Source organism: Vanellus vanellus (assembly GCF_965231255.1).
Source record: "Vanellus vanellus genome assembly, chromosome: 15".
NCBI classification, from domain to species: domain Eukaryota; kingdom Metazoa; phylum Chordata; class Aves; order Charadriiformes; family Charadriidae; genus Vanellus; species Vanellus vanellus.
In genome coordinates this window covers 13840876-13864469 of record NC_138920.1, presented here as the reverse complement: position 1 = coordinate 13864469, position 23594 = coordinate 13840876, and the positions used below count along the sequence as shown (strand labels likewise).

At 59.8% G+C, this 23594-nt stretch overlaps 2 protein-coding genes across 2 annotated transcripts; one reads left to right on the top strand and one right to left on the bottom strand.

Annotated features, from left to right (window-relative positions):
• Window positions 1–3758: 3758 nt before the first annotated feature.
• TMEM74B (transmembrane protein 74B) lies at window positions 3759–6730 on the top strand (the record flags this gene model as incomplete). The annotated part of the gene is made up of 3 exons (XM_082490894.1): window positions 3759–3788; window positions 5386–5448; window positions 6236–6730. 3 exons carry the CDS (start codon window positions 3759–3761, stop codon window positions 6728–6730), a joined length of 588 nt encoding a protein of 195 aa, XP_082347020.1.
• Window positions 6731–11640: 4910 nt separating this feature from the next.
• On the bottom strand, window positions 11641–19649 carry PSMF1 (proteasome inhibitor subunit 1). The gene is made up of 7 exons (XM_082490978.1): window positions 19433–19649; window positions 18310–18462; window positions 17647–17729; window positions 16818–17003; window positions 15221–15274; window positions 13052–13210; window positions 11641–12921 (listed from the first exon to the last, which is right to left on the bottom strand). The coding sequence occupies exons 1-7, from the start codon at window positions 19559–19561 to the stop codon at window positions 12870–12872; spliced, it is 816 nt and encodes a 271-aa protein (XP_082347104.1). The 5' UTR covers window positions 19562–19649; the 3' UTR covers window positions 11641–12869.
• Between the last annotated feature and the right edge of the window lie 3945 nt (window positions 19650–23594).

Sequence of the window (23594 nt, the reverse complement as noted above, 5' to 3'; positions counted from 1 at the left end):
CTGCGCGCTCCCGCCGAAGGAGGTTGGGGGGGAGAGAGACGGGCACGCGCGGCGGCGGGAGCGCGCGCTGAGCGCCGCTCCGGTCCCTGCAGCCGTCCGGGCTCCCGGGGGGGGCTGCGGCGGCTCCCGGGGGGCTGCCGGGCCCGCTGCCCTCGGGCCTAGCCGGTAGCCCCCCGGAGAAGCCTTGGCAGGGGCAGGGGGGCACCTCTGGGTTTTGCGTCCATCTGCGGGGCACGGTGCGCCGTGCAGCTGCACCGGTGGTTCATAGAAGGGTTTGGGTTGGAAGGGACCTTAAAGATGATCTCGTTCCACCCCCCCTTCCCTGGGCAGGGACACCTCCCTCCAGCCCAGGTTGCTCCAAGCCCCGTCCAACCCGGCCTTGAACACCTCCAGGGATGGGGCAGCCACAGCTCCTCTGGGCAACCTGCGCCAGGGGCTCACTGCCCGCACAGGAAAGAATTTCTCCCTGATATCTAATCTAAATCTCCCCTTTTTCAGTTTAAAACTGTTAGCCCTTGTCCTATCGCTCCCCTCCCTGATCCAGAGTCCCTCCCTGATCCAGAGTCCCTCCCCAGCTCTCCTGGAGCCCCTGGAAGGGCTCTGGCTTCCTGTAGGCACTGGAAGCGGCTCTAAGGTCTCCCCGGAGCCTTCTCTTCTCCAGGCTGAACCCCCCCAACTCTCTCAGCCTGTCCTCCCAGCAGAGGGGCTCCAGCCCTCGCAGCATCTTTGTGGCCTCCTCTGGACCCTCTCCAACAGGTCCATGTCCTTATGTTGGGGGTCCAGAGCTGGAAGCAGAGCTGCAGGTTCCCAGAGGCCTCCCAGACAGGGACCTGCTGGTATAAATAAATCCCCATTACCTTCCTGGGGGTTACAGGGAGCACACACACGTCTTCCAGGAGCACAACGGTGCTCATCTCATTTTAGGTTCCTGTGAATGGAGAGCACCTCCCCAGCACTCTCCTCCTCCTCACCTCTTTTTGCCCTTGACATTTTAGAAGCCCTCTTGGGAGACACAACCCCATCTTTCTCTGCCAGTCCTGCGTAGCTCCGGGCATGTTTGATAAAACTGTGTTGGTGAAGGAAATTTGCAGAAGGAAAAAAAAAAAAAAAGAGCTTCAGACCTGATCTCTGTGCATGGGGATAAGGGTAAAGGTGTGCAGCCACCCACCTGTGTCAGCCACAGCCACCACCGAGAGGAAAAGGCAGCCTGTTTGCACACTTACATGTCACCAACCAGAAAAAAAAAAAATTAGTTTGTCAGTGTTCTGATTCATGCTTTCCATGCTTTGCTTTATATTCAGGCAGAGCACAGTGAGTCTCCTGGTGCTCCTGAGCCACAGCCCAGCGCATCAGCTGTTGCCATATCACAAGGCACCTGTGGTTTTCCCCATCTCCCCAGCAGCCTGGTGTTAGCTGAAGATAATTAGATCTCAATTATCACCAGGAAAGTTTTGAGCCTCTTCCCAGTGTGGCTCTGCAGCTGATCTTAGTGGAAGGCAGGGCTCTGTCCCTCCGGCTGCCTGTGGGCAGAGCTGGTACCCTGGGCTGGGATGTCGCTGTTTGGGGAGGGAGAGGGGTTTCTGCTATAAAACACCCTTGGAGCGATGCATCCCCAATGGGGACCTGGAGGAGCCCCCCCACGAGCTCCACAGCAGGCGTCCACTGCCCCTGCAAGGGCACCAAGCCTGCCCTGGCACCCAGCACCCTGCCAGAGAGAAATGATCCATGCCAGTGCCCAGTTGTGCCAGCTCCAGCCCGCCCCAGTGCCACGGCTGATTTCCAGCCCTGGTATGCAGAGCCACCCTGCCTGCCTTGCTGGTGGCAACAGCTCCTGGAGGTAGTTTGCAGCATCAGAAACCCAACAGGCACCCGGCACTGCGTGTGCGTCTTTGTGTGCATGGGGAGCACTGGGGTGCTGTGTCGGTGGCACACGGGGACTGGCAATGCCAGGAGGGGAGGCCACAATGTGCCAGACGTCTCCAGTCCTGGCAAACCACTGGATCTCCCTGCCAGTGTGGAGCCAGTGGCTGGCTCCCGAATTGCATGCCTGCTTTTTCCCTGACCTCTGAGTCACCTTGAGCTGTGCTGGCTGCGGGCGTTCGCGCTGCCATGGGTGCTGTGAATACTAAGGAGGCAGGAATGAAACTTCACCTCCGCGGTGGGGCTGGATCCAGGTCAGCTCTGCCAGAGGGCACTGGGCAGCTGCAGCAGCTGTGTACACCCCAAAACTTGCTGGGCTGCATGGAGGTGTGCTGGAGGGGCCCAGAGGGACAGAGATGTGTCCACAGCCCTCCCAGCTCCCTCCCATTCCTGCTCCTGCTGTCTCCGTGCTGGCTTGGGGCTCCCGTTTGCTGTCCCTCTCACCCCCATTTAATCATTTTGGCTGAGCAGCAGCGTGTCCCCTTTCCCAGCAGCCCCATCCCGCTCCCTCACCCTGCTCTGTCTCCCAGGCTCTCCCTCCCTCCTCTTTCCATTTCTTTCCAATCCCTCCGTCTCTCTCCTCCAGCACTCCTGCAGATTCATTGTGAATTTTGGCAGCACTGTCTCTGACCTTGGCTGTCTCCCTCCTCTCTTTGCTCCTGCGCTGGCAACATAAATCTCGGCTGTCTCCATCTCTCCTCCCCTTCCCTCAGTTCCAGTGCCCTGGGGATGGAGCGGCCCTTGCCAGCCCCCAGCCCCACACTCAGCTGGCTCAGGACCGGGCTGGGGAAGGCTTTTGGGCTGCCCACCCCACACCCTCCAGTCCTTCAAAAGCCTGAGACCATCTCCCAGCTCCCATCCAGCAAAGGCAGTGGGACCCAGGGGCAGCACAGTGAAAGCAGTGACATGTGCAGGATGCGTCCCTCCACCTCATCCATTGCAGGTGTCTTCTCAAGTATCTCTGCGGATTTGGGGTGCAGGAGCAGAGCAGCCCCCCGAGTGGCACAGAACCCTGACCCCATGGCAGAGCGTGGCATGGATGCGACTGCCACACCGGCTGCCTCCGCGCTCACAGGTTCATCCCGGTCCGTGTATGAAGGCAGGTGGGAGCCACGGCACGAGTGGCTCTGCCTCTGCCCCCCAAACCCCTAACCTCGCGGGGGTCCCAGCCTCCACACCCTGGGCACCCCTGGGTGCATCATCAGCCACAGGGCTTGGGTGCTCCGAAACGGAGGGCTTGACCACGGCTCTGCTCAGGAGCAGACCAGCAGCGTTTCTGCATTTTCCCAGGGAATTTGGCGATGCGAGATGCAGCAGTTCCCAGCACTGGCGCGTTCTCCTCTCCGCCCTGCCCCTGCCTGCCCGTCTGTTCGCAGCGATCACAGCGATGTGCCCGCCTGCTCCAGATCCATCTTTTCCTGCTGATTCGGGACAATCTGTGTCCCGTGACCTACTTGTCTCCAAGCATCTTCTGCCTTCCTGCGGAGTGGGTTGGTACTAAAGCCTCTCTAAACGTGGTTAACGTGTCAGGATGCACTTACATTTATTTTTAATCCTGCTTCTTCCTCGGCCCGCTTCTGGATGTGTCCCCAGGGACGCTGTGCTGGGAAGCCTCTGTGTTTCGACACAGTGCAATGAGAGGAGACAGGAGCAGCGAGTGGGTGGGTCGGAGCATGTACAACCTCTACTGCAAACTTAAAAAATAATAAAATCGTGTGTATCCCTGTCCCTGATAAGACAATAGGTGGTGGAAGACTCCAGCCCACCCCGCAGCCCCCAGCCCTGCCACAGCGTGCGGACCAGAGGTTGGTCCCGTTTAGGGTAGTGCCACACAACCCATGAGGGTGCTGGTCAGCATCGGCCACAATGTGAGCTCATCGCAACAGGGAACCTGCAAACCCATTTTGCTGAGCTAAAAGAATAATTAAAATAGACAGAAAACCTTCCCAGGGCACCTTGGAGGAAAATAAAAAAAAAATAAAATGTGAGGAAATGGCTAAAAATTATCCAGAGGTTAATTTTTAATAGCAACTTTAGAGTTCAATGAGGGAGATGTCCAAGGAAGGATAATGTTGTCACCCATCATTAAGCTGCTGAGCAACAGTGGCACAAGCCAATCTGGCCCTGCCGGGACCCTGCCAGCACCAGCGCCTGGGCGGGTGCTGAGCCTGCCCTGGCTCCCTCCAAAACCACAAATGCACCTCTTTATTTGTGCGTGCATCCCCCCTAAACTCTCTGAACCTTTTTGACCAGTTTTAGCTGTACTTGACAAAGACTTCAGAGAAAGTCCTTGCCTGTGTCATGAAATGGGTGGTACGAGACTCCCATCTGCTGTCCCCACACAGGAAAATGCCCTGGCACCATGGGTGGCATGGAGCCCAGCGCAGCTGAAGGACATGCTGTGCGGGGGGACAAGGGTGCAGGGGGGGGGGGCTCAAGGCACCGGCCATGCATCCCTGCAGCCCTGGCGCTGCAAGCTCACCCAGCACCAGCGTCGGTGCATCATCTAGCAGGATCGCGGGTGAGCTTGTGAAGATGCTGGAGGCATGTGAAATGTGCTGAAGGGAATGTCAATGTGACGGACAAATCTTCCCGGCAGCTTTCAGCAGCCCACCCGCTATCGCTCAGAATTTACATCCACAGCCCCATCTCCAGGCACCGCTCCAAACACGGAAATAGCACACGTCTTATTAACAAATGAGCTAAAAGCGTGCTGTTGCCAGCAGGTCGCTGCTGGGGCTCAGGCCTGGATCCAGTTTCAGGTCAGCGAAAAGCGGAGCGCGGGCACTAACACAAGTGCTCTGTGAAAAATGGACTAAATAGTGCGGGGAGAGGCAGGGATGCGGGGGGGGGTCTGTGTCGTGAGACTGCGGTGGGACCATGGTGGGACCGCAGGGACCAGCCCAGCTGGGGAAATGGCTCTGGGCAGCGAACACCACCACGGGCTCTTCTGTCCCAGGCTGGGGCATCTCGTGCCTGGCCCAAACCCAGGTCAAGCCCTGAATGTTTCCCTGGGGATTTGGGGGCAGGCTGGGCTCTTGCAGGGGCTCTCGGTGGGCAGGTGGCCGGGCTGGAGCCCTCCCTGCTGCATTCGGGGCTGGGGGCTGCGGGGACTCAGGATGCAGTTGCGGTGTCCCCAGCCCAGTTCTGCCCCAGCTCCCCGATGGGGACAGCTGGTTGTGGGGTGCCCAACCACTCGGGCATGACCCACACTTTCCCCTGTGCAAAACCTGACGTCCTGCTCTGTCCTCTTCACTCGTGCCCCTCCCCACGCAGCCCCCCCCCGGGGTGCCCACAGAGGGTCCCAGTGCTGCCGGGGGGTGCACGCAGGGGTCCCCGTTGCAGGTCGGGCATGCACAAACGGTGCCGGTGTGCATCCGGGCGTGTGTGCGTGTGTGTGCCCCCCGGGGCAGCGCGTGTGTGTGTGTGTGTGTGTGTGTGTGTGTGCGCCCGCGGGGCCGCCAGCCCGCCCCATCCGCCGCCGCCGCTGCACCGGCACCGGCCCGGGGAACCGGGGATTCGGCGGGGGTAGGCAGCCCGGCGCCAGAGGGCAGCTCGGGGCGGGCACCGGCGGGGCGGGCAGATCGAGGAGGGACCGGAGAAGCGGGAGCAGAACCCGGTGTGGGGACCGGGGCGCCAGCCCGGTGCGGAGAGCGGGGAAAGCGGGCGGGGAGCGGCTGGGTGCGGGGACCGGGGAGGCTGGGTGCGCTCCGGGGGGACCGGAGGGGACAGCCCGGCGGGGTCACAGGGACACGAATCCCCGGGGGGGGGCGGGTCAGCCCGGTTCGGGGAGGTGGGTCGCCCGGTGGGAAGCCGGTTGGGGGAGGGGGAGACAGGTCAGTCCGGTTCGGGGAGGGGGAGACCGGCGGGGGGAGGGAGGGAGGGGCGGGATCAGCCAGGTTCGGGAAGGGGGAGACCCGGGGGCGATAGGGTCAGCCCGGTTCGGGGAGGCAGGTGCCAGGGAAGGGGAGCAGCCCGTTACGGCGACCCGGGTCCGGGGGGAGGGGGGGACGACACACAGCCCGGTGCGGGTACCCAGCTCCGCGTGCAGCCCGGTTCGGGTAAGCGGGATCCCGGGGGGAGGAGAAACCTGGTTCGGGGACGTGGGGGGTGGGGTTGGCATCCCGGTCCGGGTGTTCGGCTGTGGGGAGGGGGAGCATCCCGGTCCGGGGAGAGTCGGCTGTGGGGAGGGGGAGCATCCCGGTCCGGGGGGAGTCGGCTGCGGGGAGGGGGAGCATCCCGGTCCGGGGGGGGGTCGACTGCGGGGAGGGGGAGCATCCCTGTCCGGGTCCGCCGCTCACCTTTGGCCGCGCAGGGCGGCGGCGGCTCCATGGCGTCCCCGCGGGCGGCGGAGCTGCGGAGCCCGGGCGAGGCGGCGGCGGCGGCGGGCGGGGGCGGCCCGGCGGGTCCCGGCGCGGGCCCGGGGCTGGCGCTGGCGCTGGGCTGTGCGCTGAGCGGCGCGGCGCTGGTGGTGCTGGCGGGGGCTGTGCCGCGGGCGGCGCGTCCCGACCCGACGGTACCGGCGCGGCAGATGGAGCGGTTGGAGGCGCGGGCGGCTCGGCTCCGCGCCCGTCTCGACCGCTGTACCGTGGCCGGCTTGGCGTTGCTGGCTCTGGGCGGGCTGTTGCTCGCCGCCCTGCTGCTGGCCGCCGCCGCTGCCCGTCGCCGCGCCCGGGCTGCCCGCCGCACCGGCGGCACCTACGGCTCGGTGAGGCTGAGGATGCGGAGAGTGTCGGCCGAGGGGACGCGGGCTTTGCTGGAGAGCCAGCTCAGCCCACCGCCCCAGCCCCCCGAGGCACCGGGCTCTTAGTCCTGCATGGCCCGGGGAACCCCGTGCTGCCCTGGGGACCCCACACTGCCGGCAGAAGCAGGACTCTCCTCGCTATGCCCCAACACTGATGCCATCCGGTGAGGCTTCACCCACGTCCACCCGGCAGCCTTCGGCCACCTTCCTCGCCTCCCAGGACCCTTCTCAGATGGGGGTCCATCCAGCAGCACCGGAGTGATGTGGCTTTGGGATGCCTCGCTGGACTGCACAGCCTCTGCCAGGCGGTTTCCCACCACCAGCACTGGGGCAGCGCGGCCTTTGGATGCCCCGCTCGCTTCCCCGCCTCCTTTTTGGATGGAGTCCTGCCTGGCAGCGTCGCAGCAACAGCACCTTCGAGACACCCATGGGATTTCCACGCCATGGCCTGTTGCAGCCTGGACTGGACGCGAGGCTGAGCTCCCCACTGTAGGCAGCTCCTTTTCCAGCAGCTGGGGCTGGCTGCGCCTCTTTGGGATGGAGCTTCTCATTTTCTGCCACCAGTGACCTTTTTTAGCAATAGTTTCTAGTAAAAATCTGTGGCATAGAGTTGGCACTTGCACCGTTCTGGGCAGAAGAGAAGGAGAGAGCAAGAGTGACCACTGTCCGTGTGGTGGGGTCCAGCCCCCTACCACCCACCAGCCCTTGAACCTCACCAGCCCCACTCCAGAGAGCAGGATGAAGGCTGGGACACGTGCCCACACTGTGCTGAGCATCCCGCTCCCACCAGCAACCCTGGAACGGCCTCCTCAAAAATCATGGTGCTCTGTCTGGAGGAAAGAGGACAATTCCCAACACCTTGGAATGATGTGGTTCTTCTGTTCCCGTGTTAGACTGGCAGCTCTGCCTGCCGGGGTGCCCGTGCGTCAGCCTTTGTGCTGATTGCGAGGGCCATTGTCTGCGGCGTGAAGGTAAAATTGCATCTTGGGAATTAAACATGAAGCATCATTAAAGCACGATGTTCTGTGGAAAGAAAGATTGGTATGAGCAGGATGCTGAGAAAGGGAAATAATTATCCCATAGGAAAATGCAGACCCACAAAAGGTGGTGTTTGTCATGAACTGCCACTAGTTTTTAATCCATCCATAAATTACTCACTTCAAATGTTTCCACGTGGAGACAAATCTCTCCAGACATCCTGACACGAGAGGAAAGTCTTTTTTACACACAGTGCAATTGCCTGGGTCAGCTTTTATTTCAGGGCTTCCAGTGTCCCCCTCAGATCCTGGGGACAGCATCCTCCACCCGGTGTTTTATAATACTTCGCAGCTGATTCCTCCTGTTTCTGTGAAGGGCCATGTGTCCCTCCCTCTGCCACCACGTCACCTGTCCACACTCCATAGTTATTGTAGAGTCCTAGGAAACAACCTCGAATGGCCTCACACCCACAGCCCTGGCAACCTTTTCCTGGGATTAAACCACTCTTGGGGCGAAATGAGTGGCTGTGCTCTGCTGTCCCCTGAATAGGCATCGCCTCTCCCCACGGGGAGGGCAAACGGCCACAAGCAGAACCTGCGAGGCCAAATGAAGGGCCCAAGCAGGGCAGGGGGAGCAAATGCCATCGTGGCTGTCACAGAGGGGCTGATCCTGGGGGCAGCAGGAGCCACACCGCGGGAAGAAGGGGAGGAAAGACACTCAGGAGAGCTGCGGGTGTTAGCAAGGAGACTGCCCCAGGAAAGTCAGAAATCCCTCCTGCAGCTCTCAGTGCTGGCTGCATGACCCTGGAGTAGAAAATAAATCTGATAGAGGGAGAAATCATCCTCATAAATTTTATCCACTAAATAAGATGGAAGGGGTCTTTCTAGGATGAGAGGCTGAGCCTGTTTGGAGGTTACTGCTGCTGAGCACCTGCTTTGTGAGAGCATGAGAAATGCTCCCGTGGATTAGAGCGTGCGGCTGCTCGAAAGACTGCGAGAAGGGGCTGTCATTGCTTTGTCAGCGTGTTGCTGGGCTGTCCCTCAAGGACCTGCAGGACTAGGGGGAACGTCTCTCAACTGAAATATATATATTTAAGGTGAATGAAGTGTGTCAAGGAAGGAGTGTCATTAAAGAAGCTCCCCCATCAAGAGCTCCAGGATTGGGAAGTGATTTCATACAGAGACCCCTCGGACTGAGGTGGAGGGTGGCTGCGGTGGGGGGACACAGAGCTGCCAGTGGCCCCAGAGCTGTGCTGCCACAGCTGGCTGCCCCAGGCTTCCTCCCTGCACTGGCCTGGCTGTCCCTTCGGTGCTCCCAATGGTGTATTTAGGAAGCAATCAAAAATATTCCAGGGTGGTGAGAAAAATCTGGGTGGGAAAGGGGGGCTGATGCTGCACAGCCTGGGCAGGATGAGGTTTGCTGGCACCTCAGTGCAGGGGGGTCCGGGGGCTTCATCCACCCATGGCACTTAGGTGTTGGTGGGTGACTCAGAGGCAGCTTTGAGGTACCCCAGAAGAAGTCCTCCACCATCCCCTGGATGTGCAGAGAAACCAGCCTGATGGGAGAGTGTTTCACACCTGCATACCATTTCTGGATCCTCTCCAGTTTCCGCAGGAGAAGCCGGTTTTGCCAGAGGAGGTGGGAGGTGCGGGATGGGCACTGGGAGGAGTGGGTGATGCCATGCCCAGTGACACCAGCTTCGGCCCCGCTGCCTTCCTGCAAAGCCAAGGACAAGGGCAGCTGCCTTGTGCTTTGCACTGCCGCACCCCGGGCAGGTCGCCCCGATGCCATGGGGATGGGCAGCATGGCTGCAGCGAGAGGAGCTGGGCAGGGCATGAGGCTGGGTCCCCTCTGGCAATGGCACCACACCGGGCTATGGAGTACGGTGCAATGGCAGGCAGGTGGCAGGCAGCATGTCCTCATCCCCTCGCTCAGCACAGAAGTCTCCAGTCCCCCAGCTCCGGGGCTTTGGGGGTGTCTTCGCTTGTGCCAGGGGAGAGCAAAGAGGGAACAGCCCAGCACGCCTTTCCCAGTCCCAAATAACGGGAGCTGCTTTGTTTTCCCGTCTGTGCAATATGCACCAGTTCCTCCCTCACGCCGTGCACAGGACACACAGGATCCCAGGGATGGAGCATCGTCTGCAGGGTAATTAGCAGCGCCGGGGGCTCTGCCTTTGGGAGCGTGTGGGGCAGGTGCCGCTGGGCTGGGCGGGCTGGCAGATGGCCTGAAGGACTCTCTGGGGATCTCAAGTCATTACCAATAATCCAGAGTCTTTCTTCAAACATGATGTGGAAGTGCCTCGCCGGTGCTGCGGGAGGAGGGAGGGCTGTGCCTGTGCCAAGACCGCACACACCAGCCCCAGCCACTCTTCATGGCCTCCCCATAAAATTAACTCGAGGTGTGTGGCTTGATGTGCTCCCTTGCATGGTAATGCTTTCCATCACTTACATTAGCAGCAGCCGTGCCGTGGATGGGGACACGTGGATGGGAACCTGGACTGTCCCTCCGGCTGGCCAGAGACCTGGCCCTTGTAGCCACAGTGCTCGGCACCATACGAGCCCGTAGCAGGGACGGCTGCCCCCCAGCCGCGCTCAGGGAATGGGGTCTGTGCCCAGCCACCAGCCCTGCAGATGGAGTGAAGAACACACTTAGGATCGCTGGTCCCTGGGAACCACCTCTGCCACGCTCTGGGCAGCCGCCCTTTGGCGAGGGCTAAGCCAGCCACAGGGACGGTCTCCTGCCCTCCCAGAGAGGAGGATCCTCACCTCCTTTTACCCATCCTCTTCGGAGAGCGGACAGTGCATCCCTAGGAGCCTCCAGGCTCAGGCACGGGCCTGCAGCGAGCACGGCTCAATGCCGGGCACTTGCCCTCTTTGAAACCCCTCTCCTTTCCCACCTGCTCCCCCAGCTGCTCAGCACGACGAACCCGCTGGGGTTGAGTGCTGCAGACAAAAGATTGTTTATCAGGACCCGCCGCAGCCTCTCCCGGCGCTGGCTTGCTTTAATTAGCCCCATCAAAGCCGGCTGCGTCTCTCCCTCCTGAAAGGTTGCAGAACATGATTAATTCAGGCTCAGAAAGCAGCCGCCTCCTGCAGAGAGGGGCCCCTCTGATAAGGCCAAAGCTGTTTCCTCTCCCCAGGGCACCCTGTGTCTCCCAATCCCACGCAGCGAAGTCAGGGGCTCCTTTCTCCTGGGGCAAAGCTGTGGATGGGCTCAGGCTGCCCCAGGAGCCAGAGGGGACAAGCGGGAGTGATGGCCTCACCGAGCCCTGGGTCTCTTTCCCCATCCCACCCATGCCACCAGCACAGCCAGTCTGCTCCGGTCACAGGCATCACCCACTGCCCATCTCTGGGTCTGCAGGTGGGACTGTCCACCAAAAGTTCCAGGGACATGCCGTGGGGATGCCACATCCCCACTGGATCTGGTCTCACACCAGCTCTTGCCAATACAGGAGTTCACACAAGAGCCCCTGGGAGATGCAGGGGATGCTCCAGCTGCCCCCAGTGCTGAATTCCTACAGCCAGTCCTCCCTACTCCCACCTCTGTGCAGCCCAGGGTTACATATGCTGTAACTCAGCTTTATGAGCTGTGTTTGTAGGCAAAGGGGTTTTAAAAGGAAAAAGCCTTTGGGGAAAAGAGATAGATGGGGGGATTGCTTCCCCCTTTTTATTTATGCCAGCACAGCTGCATGCAGCGTACCGACAGCGTTCAATACCCCAGAGAGCCAATTACCGCAAGGAGCGCAGCCAGAGCCAAGGCTGGGCTGTTCTCCACTTAATTTTCTTAATACAGCCACATCGTCTCGGAAAAGCGCTGCTGCTCAGGGGAAGGTACAAAGCGGGTTCCCAGCGTGAATCCTCTGCCCCTGGGAGCCCAGGCAGAGCTCCCATCAAGGGAGCCCAAGGGCACCTTTGGGGCTTCCCTTCTCATGTTAGGGAGAAAGGGGCTGGGGCAGGGAAGCAGGGCAGGGGCCACCCCCAGCAAGCACCAACACAACACCGCTGTCAGGTTTTTATTTCAATCTCATGAACATCCTTCCAAGAAATCACACCATGAGGAGAAAAAAATAGTATGAACCCCTGACAGGACAGACGAGCTGCAGCCCAAAAATTAACTGACCTGGGGGGAGCTGCGGGGAAGGGGAGGGGGTTTCCAGAAAGCTCAGGAGGCTGAGCCACAAAGATCTCACCCGTCTTCCACAAGTTGTTTGGCAGCATTCAGCCAGGCAGAGCCACACCAGCCTTGTGCAACAGGGCTGATGGTAGGGAAACGTGGCCCTACAAACCCCTTCTGCAAAGCAAATCCCACAGCCAAGCAAGCGCCCCTGTGCACATCCCCAAAAGGGTCCCAGCTTGGTGCTGGGCTCAGCTCCACCACGTCTGGAGAACCAACACTGGACCCAGCTGGTTGTGTGGGTACCGAGCACCCTCTCTCCTAGCCCAGCCATGCATGGTGCCCTGTGGTCAGCTCGTGCCATGCTGCCCGCGGGGCTTTGCGCGCACCCCAGGAATGAAAGACAACAGCGGCAGGGAAGAGAGGGTGCAAGGTGGGGCCAGGAATTCAATATATCTCATGCACATTAAAGATGTTGCTGTGGTGCTCTTTATAGCCAGTGGGCACGGCCATGCGGAGGCTGATCACAGCCACTGCCAGGGGGGGTCTGCCCATGAAGACCCCGTGGGATGGGCCTTCTGGCCCTTCACACTGATCAACCCTTCACTTGGATAAAGAGCAAGAGAGAAACCATCTCTGCATGGGGAGCTCGCTCCAGCTGCCACCTTCAGCCCGGTTACTGCAGCTCCCCAGCACAGGAGCAGCAAGAAGCCAACTCCCTCCTCAGCACCGACCGCTTGTGTAACCCCAGCAGCGAAAGTGGTGCCACCCCAGAGAAGCAGAGGAGGAAACCCCACAGCACCTGGGCCATTCTTGGAGCACCAGGACGCACCCCACACTGCTGCCTCAACGCAGGGCAGGACCAATTCAGCTGGGTGCAAATGGCTGGGCACCCTCAGAGCAGCATGGAAATAAATGGACCTACTGCCTCCTCTTCTGTTCTGCACACAGAAAAACCTTTATAGCTGGTCTGACACAGGAAGGTGGCCCCGAGTGCAGAGAAACAAAACGCTGCTGATCGAAGTGCACCAAATGGGGAGCAAAGAGGGGGAGGCGCCCCTGCTTCCCAGGAGACTGCTCTGACCGCAGCCATGAGAAGCCACGTGGTGACTTCTCACATGAACATGTCATCGTAGCCTGGAGGGGGAAGGTGGTCAGGATCTGGCCTGGAAAGAAATTCAGAGCAGAGTCAAACCAGGACCAAGAGCTCAGTCCCACAGCAACAGGGACAAGCCAGGAGATCAAGGGGCAGCCCAGAGAGCAGGCTGGGGATACCAGGCACGGCCAAATACCTACCCAGATCTACCAGCCCCTAACGGGCCAAAGGGGTCGAATCTGGCACCTGGTGGAACTGCTCCCGGGGGAAGTCGGCCCGGGATGCCCGATGATGGGTCGATGCCGGGCTGTGGGAAGCCAGACCGGAGAGGATCCACGATCATTCCCCCACTCCGACCTCTGGGGAGAGGAAAGGCAGAGAAGGAGATGAGACTGGCACTGGTGAGAGAGAAGCAAAGTGTGTCCCTGTGCCAGACCTCTGCTGCAGGAATGCCAAGCACAGGAACATGGGGTTAAGTCATCACACAGCATGTGGGAAGGAAAGCACCCCTAACTCACCGCAATATGGGCGAGGACAAGCCAGTGAGGCGAGCCCATAGCAACAAGACAGAGAGCCCTTCATGTGTGTACGTGTGTAAGTGTAAGAGTGCTGGGGCACATCTGATTCTTGTCCCATGGAGGCTGCTGTCTGCAACAGGAGGGAACCCAAATGCATGACACCCTGATCCTGCCCAGGGATATCACAGCCCTGCAGACCTGCCTGCACTACAGCACAACACAAGGTCAGGGGCAGGATGCGAATCACGGCTCATCATCATGCTAAGGTGGGAGTCTTACTGCTGCAGAGCATGTGTCCAAGCCAGGGCACCAGAAAACACCCACGTCCGGGGCACCACTGTGCCAGCATACCCCAGAGCCTCGCTGGAGACATGCACAGGGAAGCAACAGCCCTCGCCCGCCTGCCTTCCCCAGAGCCAATGCCAAAACAGACATTCAGAGCAGCGAAGAGGCAGCTTCCCTCTTCTCTTGGTTCCTTCAAGGAGCCATTTAGGGCATCAGCAATGGCTGGTAAGTCTTGGTGGGCTGCTGACTATGTCTGGGGGAAACGTAAAACCCGCTGGCCCTCACTGCCGGCTTGTACTCCCATCTCTCCTTTCCGCTCTCTGGGTGAGCAGCACGTCCTGCCCTGCGCAGTGTTGCAAGAGAGAAGAGCTGCCTGGAAGTCATTTGCTGACCACGGCGGCTCCTCAGAGCTGCCCCACGCTGTGAGTGCCATTCCTCATGGTCGGCTTTGTGCAAACTCGGCTGGAGCCTCTGGACACCGCTGCCATCATACAAGTCATTAACAACTGCGCTAATGAGTTCCATTACGCCAGGCCGGCTGCCCAAAGTGCCCCGGGACAGCCAGGCCCCACGAGCATATGCCTGGGAGTCTGGGTCTCCAGCCCCAGCACTGGCAGGTGTCAGCACGCAAATCTGCTTCCATTTACAATCTTTTTGTCATTTACAGAGAAACTTCTGATGAAGGGCTGGAGGTAGCGAGAAAAACAGTGTCCCCCCCCACAACTGAACCCCCTCTCCTCGTGCTATCAGGTTTCCTTCCAGCCACCCAGGCTCCAGGCCTCTCCTTCCAGCCAGGCAGGACGTTTTTAGCTGGCCCTTTTCTAGCCAAACCCATGGAGAACCAAGTCTTGCAAGAGGGGAAAATATGCGATCCTCACAGGAGAGTGGTTCCAAAGAAGACTCCCCTGGGCCACGGGACGCTCTGCAATGACTCCAAGAGCTGTTTTTTGTCTGACTATGGGCTTTTAACTGGAATGGAAAATGACAGGTTGTCCTTGCCCAACCAAACCAAAGACTCAGAGATGTATCAGTGAAGATCAGTCCCCCAGACAGTCCTGCTTCTACTCAGGCGTTCTCTCAAGTGCTTCAGACAGCTGGGAGGCTCGCAACCAGGACTCGAGGATCTGTGGACTCGGCTTTAAACCTCCCCTTCTCCAGACTGCTGGGCTGTAGACACAGCAGCTGGTAACATTTTAAATTAGAGGCTTACATTCACTTAATGATGTATTCAGCTTTGATTTACTGAAGGAATTACTGCATGTTAAATGAATACAAGCTGATTATTAAACAGACGCAGATTGCAACCTATCATCTATGCAAGAGATGGGATCTTATTACGATATTAGAACCATACTGAGGTTTAGCAACTGTCAATTGGTCTCTTGCAATTTGCACTGAGCAACTGTCCCATTGCTGTCTGCACTCAGAGACACTTTGCTGGGTGCCTGAGCCAGGCAGACTCCAGCTGTTCCAGAGAAGGTTCCCAGCAACCCCCACACATCCCAAGGGCAGAGCAGGGGATGCTCCCCAGGCACGCAAAGCATGACCTCTCCCAGCCATACTCACCCAAAAGGGTCCAGGTCTTCCCCACCAACAGCAAAGGGACTCAAGGGGGAAGGCCTGAAACACAGAACAGACATTCAGTGAAGGGGAGACTGGTTGTGTGGAGCGAGCAGAAGTGAGCAAGCAGGCAGGGCAGTGCAGCCAGCTGTGCTCATGGGTGCTCTCCCATGGCAGACAATGCAGCACCCAAAGGGCCCTGGGACCTGCAGGACCCTGTGTGAGCAAGCTGATGTTGGGAGTCACCCATGCCCAGAACACAGCATTCCCTGCTCCAGGGTGCAGCTGGGTGTGGACACCGGTGTGCATGGCAAGCTTGCGGAAAGCTTGCTGAGATGAAGGGGGCCCTGCTGTTCCCATTGCTCTGGGCTGGTGCTGTCTGTGGACTCTGGGAGTTTCCATGCCAGGGGCTCCCCAAGTGGTGCCAGGCGAGGCCAGGCTCTCCAGTATGTCCCAGTCAGAGACACAATGACAGCCCTGCTTCCAGGAGTGCGAGGACAGTGGGGCGGTGAGCCTGCAGCCAGCTGTCACATCTCCTTGCCAATAGTATGTGCCAATAACATGGTTTCAGAGCCGTGCCCAGCTCCAGCCTGTCTGCCCAGGCCTCCCCAAGGAGTATCACGCACCCTGAGCAGCCCTGAGCACCAGCAGACAGCAGTGGGATTAAAGAAGCAAGAGGTGACACGCAAGACAGAAGCCATGGCCAGTCCCCAAGAGAAGGCAGAGCCACTGCAGTGTCTCTGACTTCAAGCCAAAAGGGATTACAGCTTGTGGGGAGCCCGCCTGCCATGTACGAGGGATGGCTGAGCACAAAGGCGCCAGGGAGGGATGGTGAAGTGGGTGCCATGTGTCCCCTCTCCCCAGCTTTGCCAGCAAAGGGTTTCAAAGGAAAGCAGGATCAGGAGAGCAAGGAGAAGAGGTCTCTGTTGCCTTCCACCGAGCCTGCGCCTCTTGCGCTGGCCCCGAGCTCTGGCTGGGTGCACCATCCTGGGAGGGCAGCTTTACTGGCCACAGCAGGCAGGAGGCTTAGAGGCAGCCCCAGCTCTGTGCCAAGCAAAGGCAGAACTCTGCACCCACCACACGCCCTCCCCCCTCTGCCATGAGCACAAACCCCATAGCTCTGATGGAGCCCAAGGCTCGATCTGACACCTAGCACTCTGGAGTCCCTCCTGGAGGCTGCCTGGCCCCACAACAGCACTGTCCTTCCCACTGCTGTCGCTGCTCTGCCAGCCCCGGAACCCTGATGGTCCTTCAGCCAGCACAGAGCAGGGTCTCCCTCCTTCCACCCTTCACCTTCCCTCCAGCCCTGCATGCTGCCCTCTCTCTCCAGGGTCTGTAGGTCTCCAGCTGCACCCCCAAGCCCCTCCCAAAGGAGGGTCAAGCAAACACACAGCTCCAGAACAGGCCACCCCTCAGTGGGCATCTTAAATCAAACCCAAGCATGTGGCCAACAAGGCTGACATTGGCTGGGGAGGGTCTGAATCCCCCTTGCTCCCTACCCCACGTGTGCGAGATGGAGACCAGAGATGAAGTTTGGAGAGCTATGCCAGGACCACGTTCCTTCTAATGGAGGACCGTCAGCAGCCACCCGTTCTTTACTCACCTGGATGGTACTCTTGTGCCTGCCGGCTGCCGGGGAGGGACCCTGAGAGGGTCGTAATCCCGGGGCAAGTCAGCATCTTTCTTCTCAGCCTCGGGCTCCTTTTTGGTCTTTTCTGTGGGGGCACTGAGGGGAGCAATGATGCCCGAAGCAATCCTTGTCCTCAGCTCCTCGGTGTTCTTGTACACCCTGCAGGGAGGAGAAGTGAGGTGGTAGGCTGGAGAGGCCACAGCACCTGGGTGGTGAGGTGCTGGACAGGCTGCAAGAGGTGTGGTGCGGTGACAGACAAGCCCAAAGCATCCCTGGCACAAAACGTGTCCCAAACTGGCAGCACAGAGGGGACAGGAAAGGGTAACAGTACTCAGTGGCACCAAAGCCCTCACACCATTTAAGATGTCAGAGATGCCACCCAACCCAGGGAAATCCCTTGTGCTGTGGCCACAACCCGACCAGTTTGCATGGGAGGAAACCGCAGCATGTGGTATTTAGCAAGGCCAAAGGGTGTCCGGGCCATGGTTGAAGCTGTAGCACCACTGAGCAGTGTCCACCCAGCACAGACAGGCAGGCAGAAAAGTGCTGGGCTGGCCCAGCCCGTTCCCAGGTGAGGTGGCTCTCCCCTGAGCTCCGACCCATGGTCCCACTATCTTCTAAATCTCTCTTGCCTGCCAGCAGTGCAGAGCAAGGCAGGGGAGGCAGCTCTGGCTGCATTTCAGGGTTGGCGGGCCTGCCCCTGCAGTTTGTACTCTGGGCTCCTCCTAACCTCATCTCTGGCCCCCTCCCCATGACTATGGGACATTTTCTCACACGGAAAATGCCAGGAATCTGAGATTACTTGTGGAAATCATCCAGGTGATCTGGGTTGATGTAGTCGGCCACTGACAAGGTCACATCTGCCACCTTCTGAGAACTGCGATCCTGGCAAAACACAGATGAAACAGAGAGTAAGCAGCCTGGGAGAGCAGAGAATGATGGAAGGAGCAGGTACAATCGCAGCCAGGGGCCTGCAGGCTTGGGACACAAGAAACGGGCTCAGCTGTCCCTGTGCTATGCCCGAATCTTCAGGAGCAAACTCCAGTGTACAGCGAGGCTCTCCCTGCTCACTCCCCCAGTCCAGGCTGCAAAGTGTGAAAGACTAAGCAAGAACACCCTGGGCAGGTGCTTGTGGGGGACAGAAGAAGAGATCTGCAGACATTCTGAGCTGGGAAAGGGGACACAGAAGGGGCCAGGTTATGCAAGGCAAACTGCATCGCTGCCCCAATGCAGCTGGTGTTTCATCAGCTTCACACTGGGTCACACCTGCTGCACAGGCAGGTCTGCAACCCCTAACACCCCCTACGTCTGCCCCATCCTGAGGCACAAACATCGCTGCAAAGTAGAACAAGTAACAGCAAAAAATTTAAGAAATTGGCCTGGTTGTTCTTTGCATATTTTGGGTGGCAGCAGCCGCTGCACTTGAAGGACCCCACATGTGCAGGGACCAGCCTGGGTGCTCTACCATGACGTTGAGGATCATACTGTCTTCCACCATGATGGCCTTCAGCAGCAGCTCACGGGCATCGTCTGTGGATTTGTAGCGCAGTGTATACACCTCCTTGTTGGCTTCCCAGCCGGTGGGCAGCAGCTCCGACTTCCTTTCATTAGGACCTGGCTACAAGAGGACAGACATGCTGCTGAGATCCTGCCCATGAGCCCAGCATGCCACAGGGTCTGGAGTACCTGTCGCAACTGCACAAAGATCTGGGAGGGGAGCTAGGTCTCTGGGAGTAGATCTAGATCTCCTAGTGAGGATCTCTCAGTGCCTGCCAGGTTTCAACTGCAGGAGCAGGGCATTATGTTCTACAGGCAGGCCTTGCCTGCCAGTCTCACACAGGGTCCCTGCGCTGGAACAGGAGGGACACAACCACCCTTTGCTGAGCAGGAGGAGGCAACAAAGACCCAGACTAGGGGATGACACTTCCCTGCCTGGCACCTCTCAGCGCCCCAACACAGGACAGAGCTGTCTGGGGTGGGGGGGAAGGTTGTTGTCCTGTTTGTCCCAGTCCCACAGTGGGGCTGCCAGGGGACACTGCCCCACACTGACCCCTCATCTAGTACTGGGGGGTTTATCTGTCAAGACAGTGCCCTGCACCCCCACCATTGCCCCCCAGCACCGCACCAGGCTCCCAACCCACTAGACCCCCCGACCCTTCACACTGGGTCCAGCACCGCACTGTCCCCCTCCCTGGTATCACACCAGGGCCCCCACCACTGGGACTCCCCCGGCACCAAATTTCCCCCCAATACTGCATTAGACACCCACCTTTTGGTAAGGGGCCCAGCACCAAGATCCCTGCAGCACCAAACTGACCCCCTTCCTGCTATTGCACTGACTTCTCCAGCACTGGGACACCCATCATCGGGGCCCCCACCACCACTCTGCTCACCCCCAGCAGCACTGAGACCCCTCAGACCCCGCACCGGTCCGCGTGCCCCGCCCCCCCCGGCGCCCCGCCCTCCCCCGGCAGCCGGTGCCGGGCTCGGCCGAGCGGCGGCGGCGAGCGGCACTAGGAAAGGCCGGGGCTTGGCCGCGGCCTACACGGCCTCCGCGGCTGAGGAGCCCGGCCCGGCCCAGCCCGTACCTGGTCGCCGGCGCCGAGGCAGCGGTAGCCGTGCCGGACCAGCTCCCAATGGACGCCGCAGATCAGCGCGTCCTGCGGGCGGGAGACGGCGGCCCGCGCCCAGGCGTAGAGCGGCTCCAGCCCCGCCATGGCCGCCGCAGCACCGAGCAGGCGCGGCCGTGCCGGGCTGGGCCCGCGGGGGAGGCGCCGCGGGCAAGGCCCCAAACACCGGGCCGGGGAGCGGATGACCGCACCGGGCAGACCGGGGCGGGACCGGGCCGCCCCTCACTAGAGGGCCCCCGATCCCTGCGCAAGGCCCGGGCCCGCCTCCCCCGAGGGCCCGGCCGGGGGTTCCGGCCACCGCGGGTGGGTGAACGAGGGGGTTTTCTTCCCCCCTTTGGAGGAATTTAATGTTTCTTTTCACAGTGGGCGGGACCGGCCTCGCCGACACCGTTCGGTAACCTCTGGCTTGGGGTCTGCCCGACCCTTCCTGCCCCTGGCCCTGGTTCTTCCTCCACACTTGTTCAAAAACCGTTAAAGACTGTGGCAGGGTCTGCATCCGCTGCCGCAAAAAGCCTTTTCTCTGGGACCAAAGGGACCAAAGCACCGAACGGCCATCTGCAGGGTTATTTCATTCCTTCCGCAGCTCCTTTTCTCTGGGCCATGGTATTCGTAACACCTAAATTCTGTTAAAATTGCCACTAAGGGATACTCAGGGGCTTTTCTCCCTGCTGGTGTCCTCGGTGTGGCTGGCAGGAGGCTGCGGCTCAGGGTGAAGCAGCCCCGTGCTGGGGAACGCCATCGTCTGCTGCTTTCCCAATCCAAGCTCCAGCTCCTTGGGGACGCTCATCTTGACTTCATTATGCGTCAATTAATTAACTTGCACTGTCCGCTCTTTCCATTTTCCCCTCAAGAAGTCACTGAGGCTGAACAATTGACCGCAGACCGGCAGGCCAGCCTGCCCGGCAGCCCCTGTTTGCACGAATCATCGCCGTGCTGGCCGGGGAGCTGCCGCACCTCTCGCTGTTCCCCCATCCAGGCCCGGCCCTGTGGAAGATGGATGTGGCTTGAAAGCCGAGTGAGCTGCGCGGGCAGTTCTGGAGCCGGCAGGAAAGCTATCACTGATTTTCCATGGGGCCGGGATTTCGGCGCGGGAGCCTCGCGAGGGAGGCATCGGATGGGGATGTGATGAGAACATCAGGAAATGCCTCAGCCGGAGCTTTTCCAGCGCTGGGCTTGTGATTCACAGCAGCAGTCAGCGTTTCCGCCCCACGGCTCGCTCCCGGCAGGCAGCAGCCGCAGTTGCAGGCTTTGACGGCATCCACATTTCACTTTCCCGGCCTGGCCTGTCCCTGGGTGGGTGAGACGGGTACCGGTAGCTTCATCAGAATGCCCCCTCCTGAGGCAGAATTTGAAATCTTGGGTCTCCCTCTAGAAACCTGATCCTAAATCCTGTATCCCTGCACCACTAACAGGCTCCCCCCGTCTGCCTGTGGACCTGCTGCAGGTGCAGGCATGTGTGGGTGTTTGGGATCGGCGACTGCGGGAGCTGGCAATGCCTCGGTGGGGAGAGAGACGGCAGGAATCACACAGAAGCCATGCCGAGTGCTTACCAAGCTTTCTTTTTTCCATCCAACTTGCCACCATCGGTGTTCACCCACAGTCTGCTGTCCACCCTGTCACCTATCACTGTGCGTTCCCATCCAGCCATCGGCTTGTCCTCCTGTGATCTCACCTCTGTGTCCATCCTTAATTTATTTTCCCTTCCCCGTGTTGTCCCGACTGCCCCGGACCACACACAAGGGGTGAGTTTTGGTGCTGAGACACCCCCCTGGCTCAAACAGACCCTCTGTGGGCACAGCATGGGGTAAAGCAGGATGCCTCCATGCATCCCCTCACCATAGGACCCTCCTTGGAGCTGAGCCCCCACCATACCTGAGCCGGCAGCCCTGGGGCTTGCTGCCGCTACATCAAAGCCGCCTTTCCAGCGCCCGTGGTGCCGTGCCACGCCAGCCCGCGCTGCCTGGCTCCCCATCGGCTCCTTCCTCTGCTCCAGCGTCTCACTCATTCTGTGGCTCATTGATGATGAAAACCACTGGCCACATGAAAGCGGCTCCCCTAATGCGAGTTAGGGGCCTGCAAGCTATGTGGGAGGTAGTGGACAGCACAGCCCCGGCTGGGATGCAGCGGCCAAGTCATTAACGAGGTGATGAGGATTGCAGAGCCGTCTCATTAGTGCTGCAAGGCAAGTGCGTCACGTTGGCAGACGGGCATGCCGGTGCCGTCATCGGAGCAGTCCGAGCAAAGCTGGGAGCGGGAGCGATGCTGCGAGAGCCGGGTGAAGCCCCCGGAGCAGCCTGTGTCCCAGATGCCTGCGCGTATCCATGAGGATTCATGACCAGTTCTTGTCACCAGCCAGCACTGACCCCCCTGCCCATGGAAATGCAGGGGAAGCTGCGTGTGGCCCTTCTCCTCCCTCTTTTACCTGGAAATGGAATCAATGTGGCTGTGTGGCTCCAGGAGAGCAGCTCCCTGCAGGAGCGGGGCCAGTGGTGATGTCCCAGGGGAGGCGGTGGCTGGAGCCCAGCAGGGCAGTGGTGCTCAGAGCAGGTAGAGGGATGTATCAGCCGGGGTCACCTCCGTCACACAAACCACAGCCTCCCCTGACCTTCATACTTTCCTGCTGCCTCACTGCTCCCGGTGGATGAGCCCACTGTGGTGTCGTAACGAGCAGAAGAAGAAACAGATTTCCCAATCACCCGCCCCGCTGGCAGCCCCTGAGCCCTCCGTGCTGGGAACGGCAGCCGGCACAGCTGGGGCAACTGGCTCACCCCCATGCCGCGCTGTGCCGCATGCACCAGGTATGGCCCGGTGCCTGGTGGGAGAAGGCAGAGAGGGGCTATGGATAATCCCTGGCTGACATTCAGGTGTTGCGGGCTGCTGTTATTTAAGAGCGTTGTCCCTCCCTCGGGATCAGCTCACTGTTGCTCCTTTTCCGTGGATGGGAAAGCCTATGCGCATCACCTCACCCGGGGTGAGCAGCATTGGGTGCCGGGGGACGACCCCCCGTGTTTCCTACCAGGCTGCCCGCACTGCTCTGTGCAGGCAGTGGTTCCCAGCACACAGCTGGAGGGAAGGAAGGGATCCCCCGCTGCAGAGCAGGGAGAGTCAGTGGCGCCAGGGCAACCTCCTCCATGGTCTGCTCAACCGCCTGGGGCTTACTCGCATGTAAGGAGCCACCTGAAGGTGACCAAAATCTGTGTGCCAAGGGACATCGGGAAGGACAGGGCATCGCTGGCTCCTGGAACAGGCTTCGCTCCTCGCTTTCGTGGGTCTCCCGTCATTGCCTTGAGAAGGGAGGTAGTCACTCCGTGAAAATTTGGCCTCCTCTTCCTTTCCCCCAAATTCAATTCCAGGGAAAGATGACACTGAGGCAGGAGAAAGGGGGTTTTTCTACGGGGAAGAAATTCAAACCACATGCAGGCGGGCTCGCCGCAGTAGCAGGAGGAGGCACCGGGGCTGCGAGAGAGCAGGCTCCCAGCAGCAAGGCCAAACGTAAAGTCAATTAGCACTTTCAGGACTCCGAACATGCTTGAGTGCTGTGCTTCAAGCAGGCAAAATCCCTGTTGGAGGGAGGCTGCCAATAGGGTTTGAAAATAATTAGGAAGCCCAGAGCCCCACTGCTTCCCAGAAAAGCCTGTTAGCTCTGTGGTGGAAACCTTGCTTGCAGGGAGCGCGACGCACACACACAGTCGTGACTCATCAACTGGATGGAGCTAAACTCAATTTTTTGGAGGTCAACCCGCTCGAGTCCTCATGAGCTTTACCCTTGGTGGGGCTCCTGTGCTCTCTTTGCCTGCCTCAATTCAGGGGATGCCCAACACGCCTGAGAATAACAGGGCTAGTTTCATGGGATGTGTGTCATCCAGAGACACCAACACCTTCCTAAGGGGCAGTGGTGATGGGGAAACTGAGGCACAGAGTGCTCGAACCACCTGAGCCAGTGGCCCGGAGGGCAGCAGCAACTTTGGTCCCCCGAGCTGCTGCCCCCGGCTGGAGCCTGCACCCCACCAGCCCCATCCCCACAGCCCGGGCGGACACTGCCATCCTCCTCTGCTCTCGAGGGACCTCAGACGTGAATCCGAATGGCCCGGGACAGCCTTGGAGGAACAAAACAAGACCA

What these genes read in the sequence shown, in the direction of transcription:
- PSMF1 (XM_082490978.1), bottom strand. Translation starts at nt 19,561, where the DNA reads ATGGCGGGGCTGGAGCCGCTCTACGCCTGGGCGCGGGCCGCCGTCTCC. An exon ending in GTATGATCCTCAACGTCATG is followed by an intron (nt 17,730 to 18,309) that starts GTAGAGCACCCA and finishes GTGTTTTGCCAG; the next exon opens with GATCGCAGTTCTCAGAAGGT. An exon ending in TTAGGGGCTGGTAGATCTGG is followed by an intron (nt 12,922 to 13,051) that starts GTAGGTATTTGG and finishes ATTTCTTTCCAG; the next exon opens with GCCAGATCCTGACCACCTTC.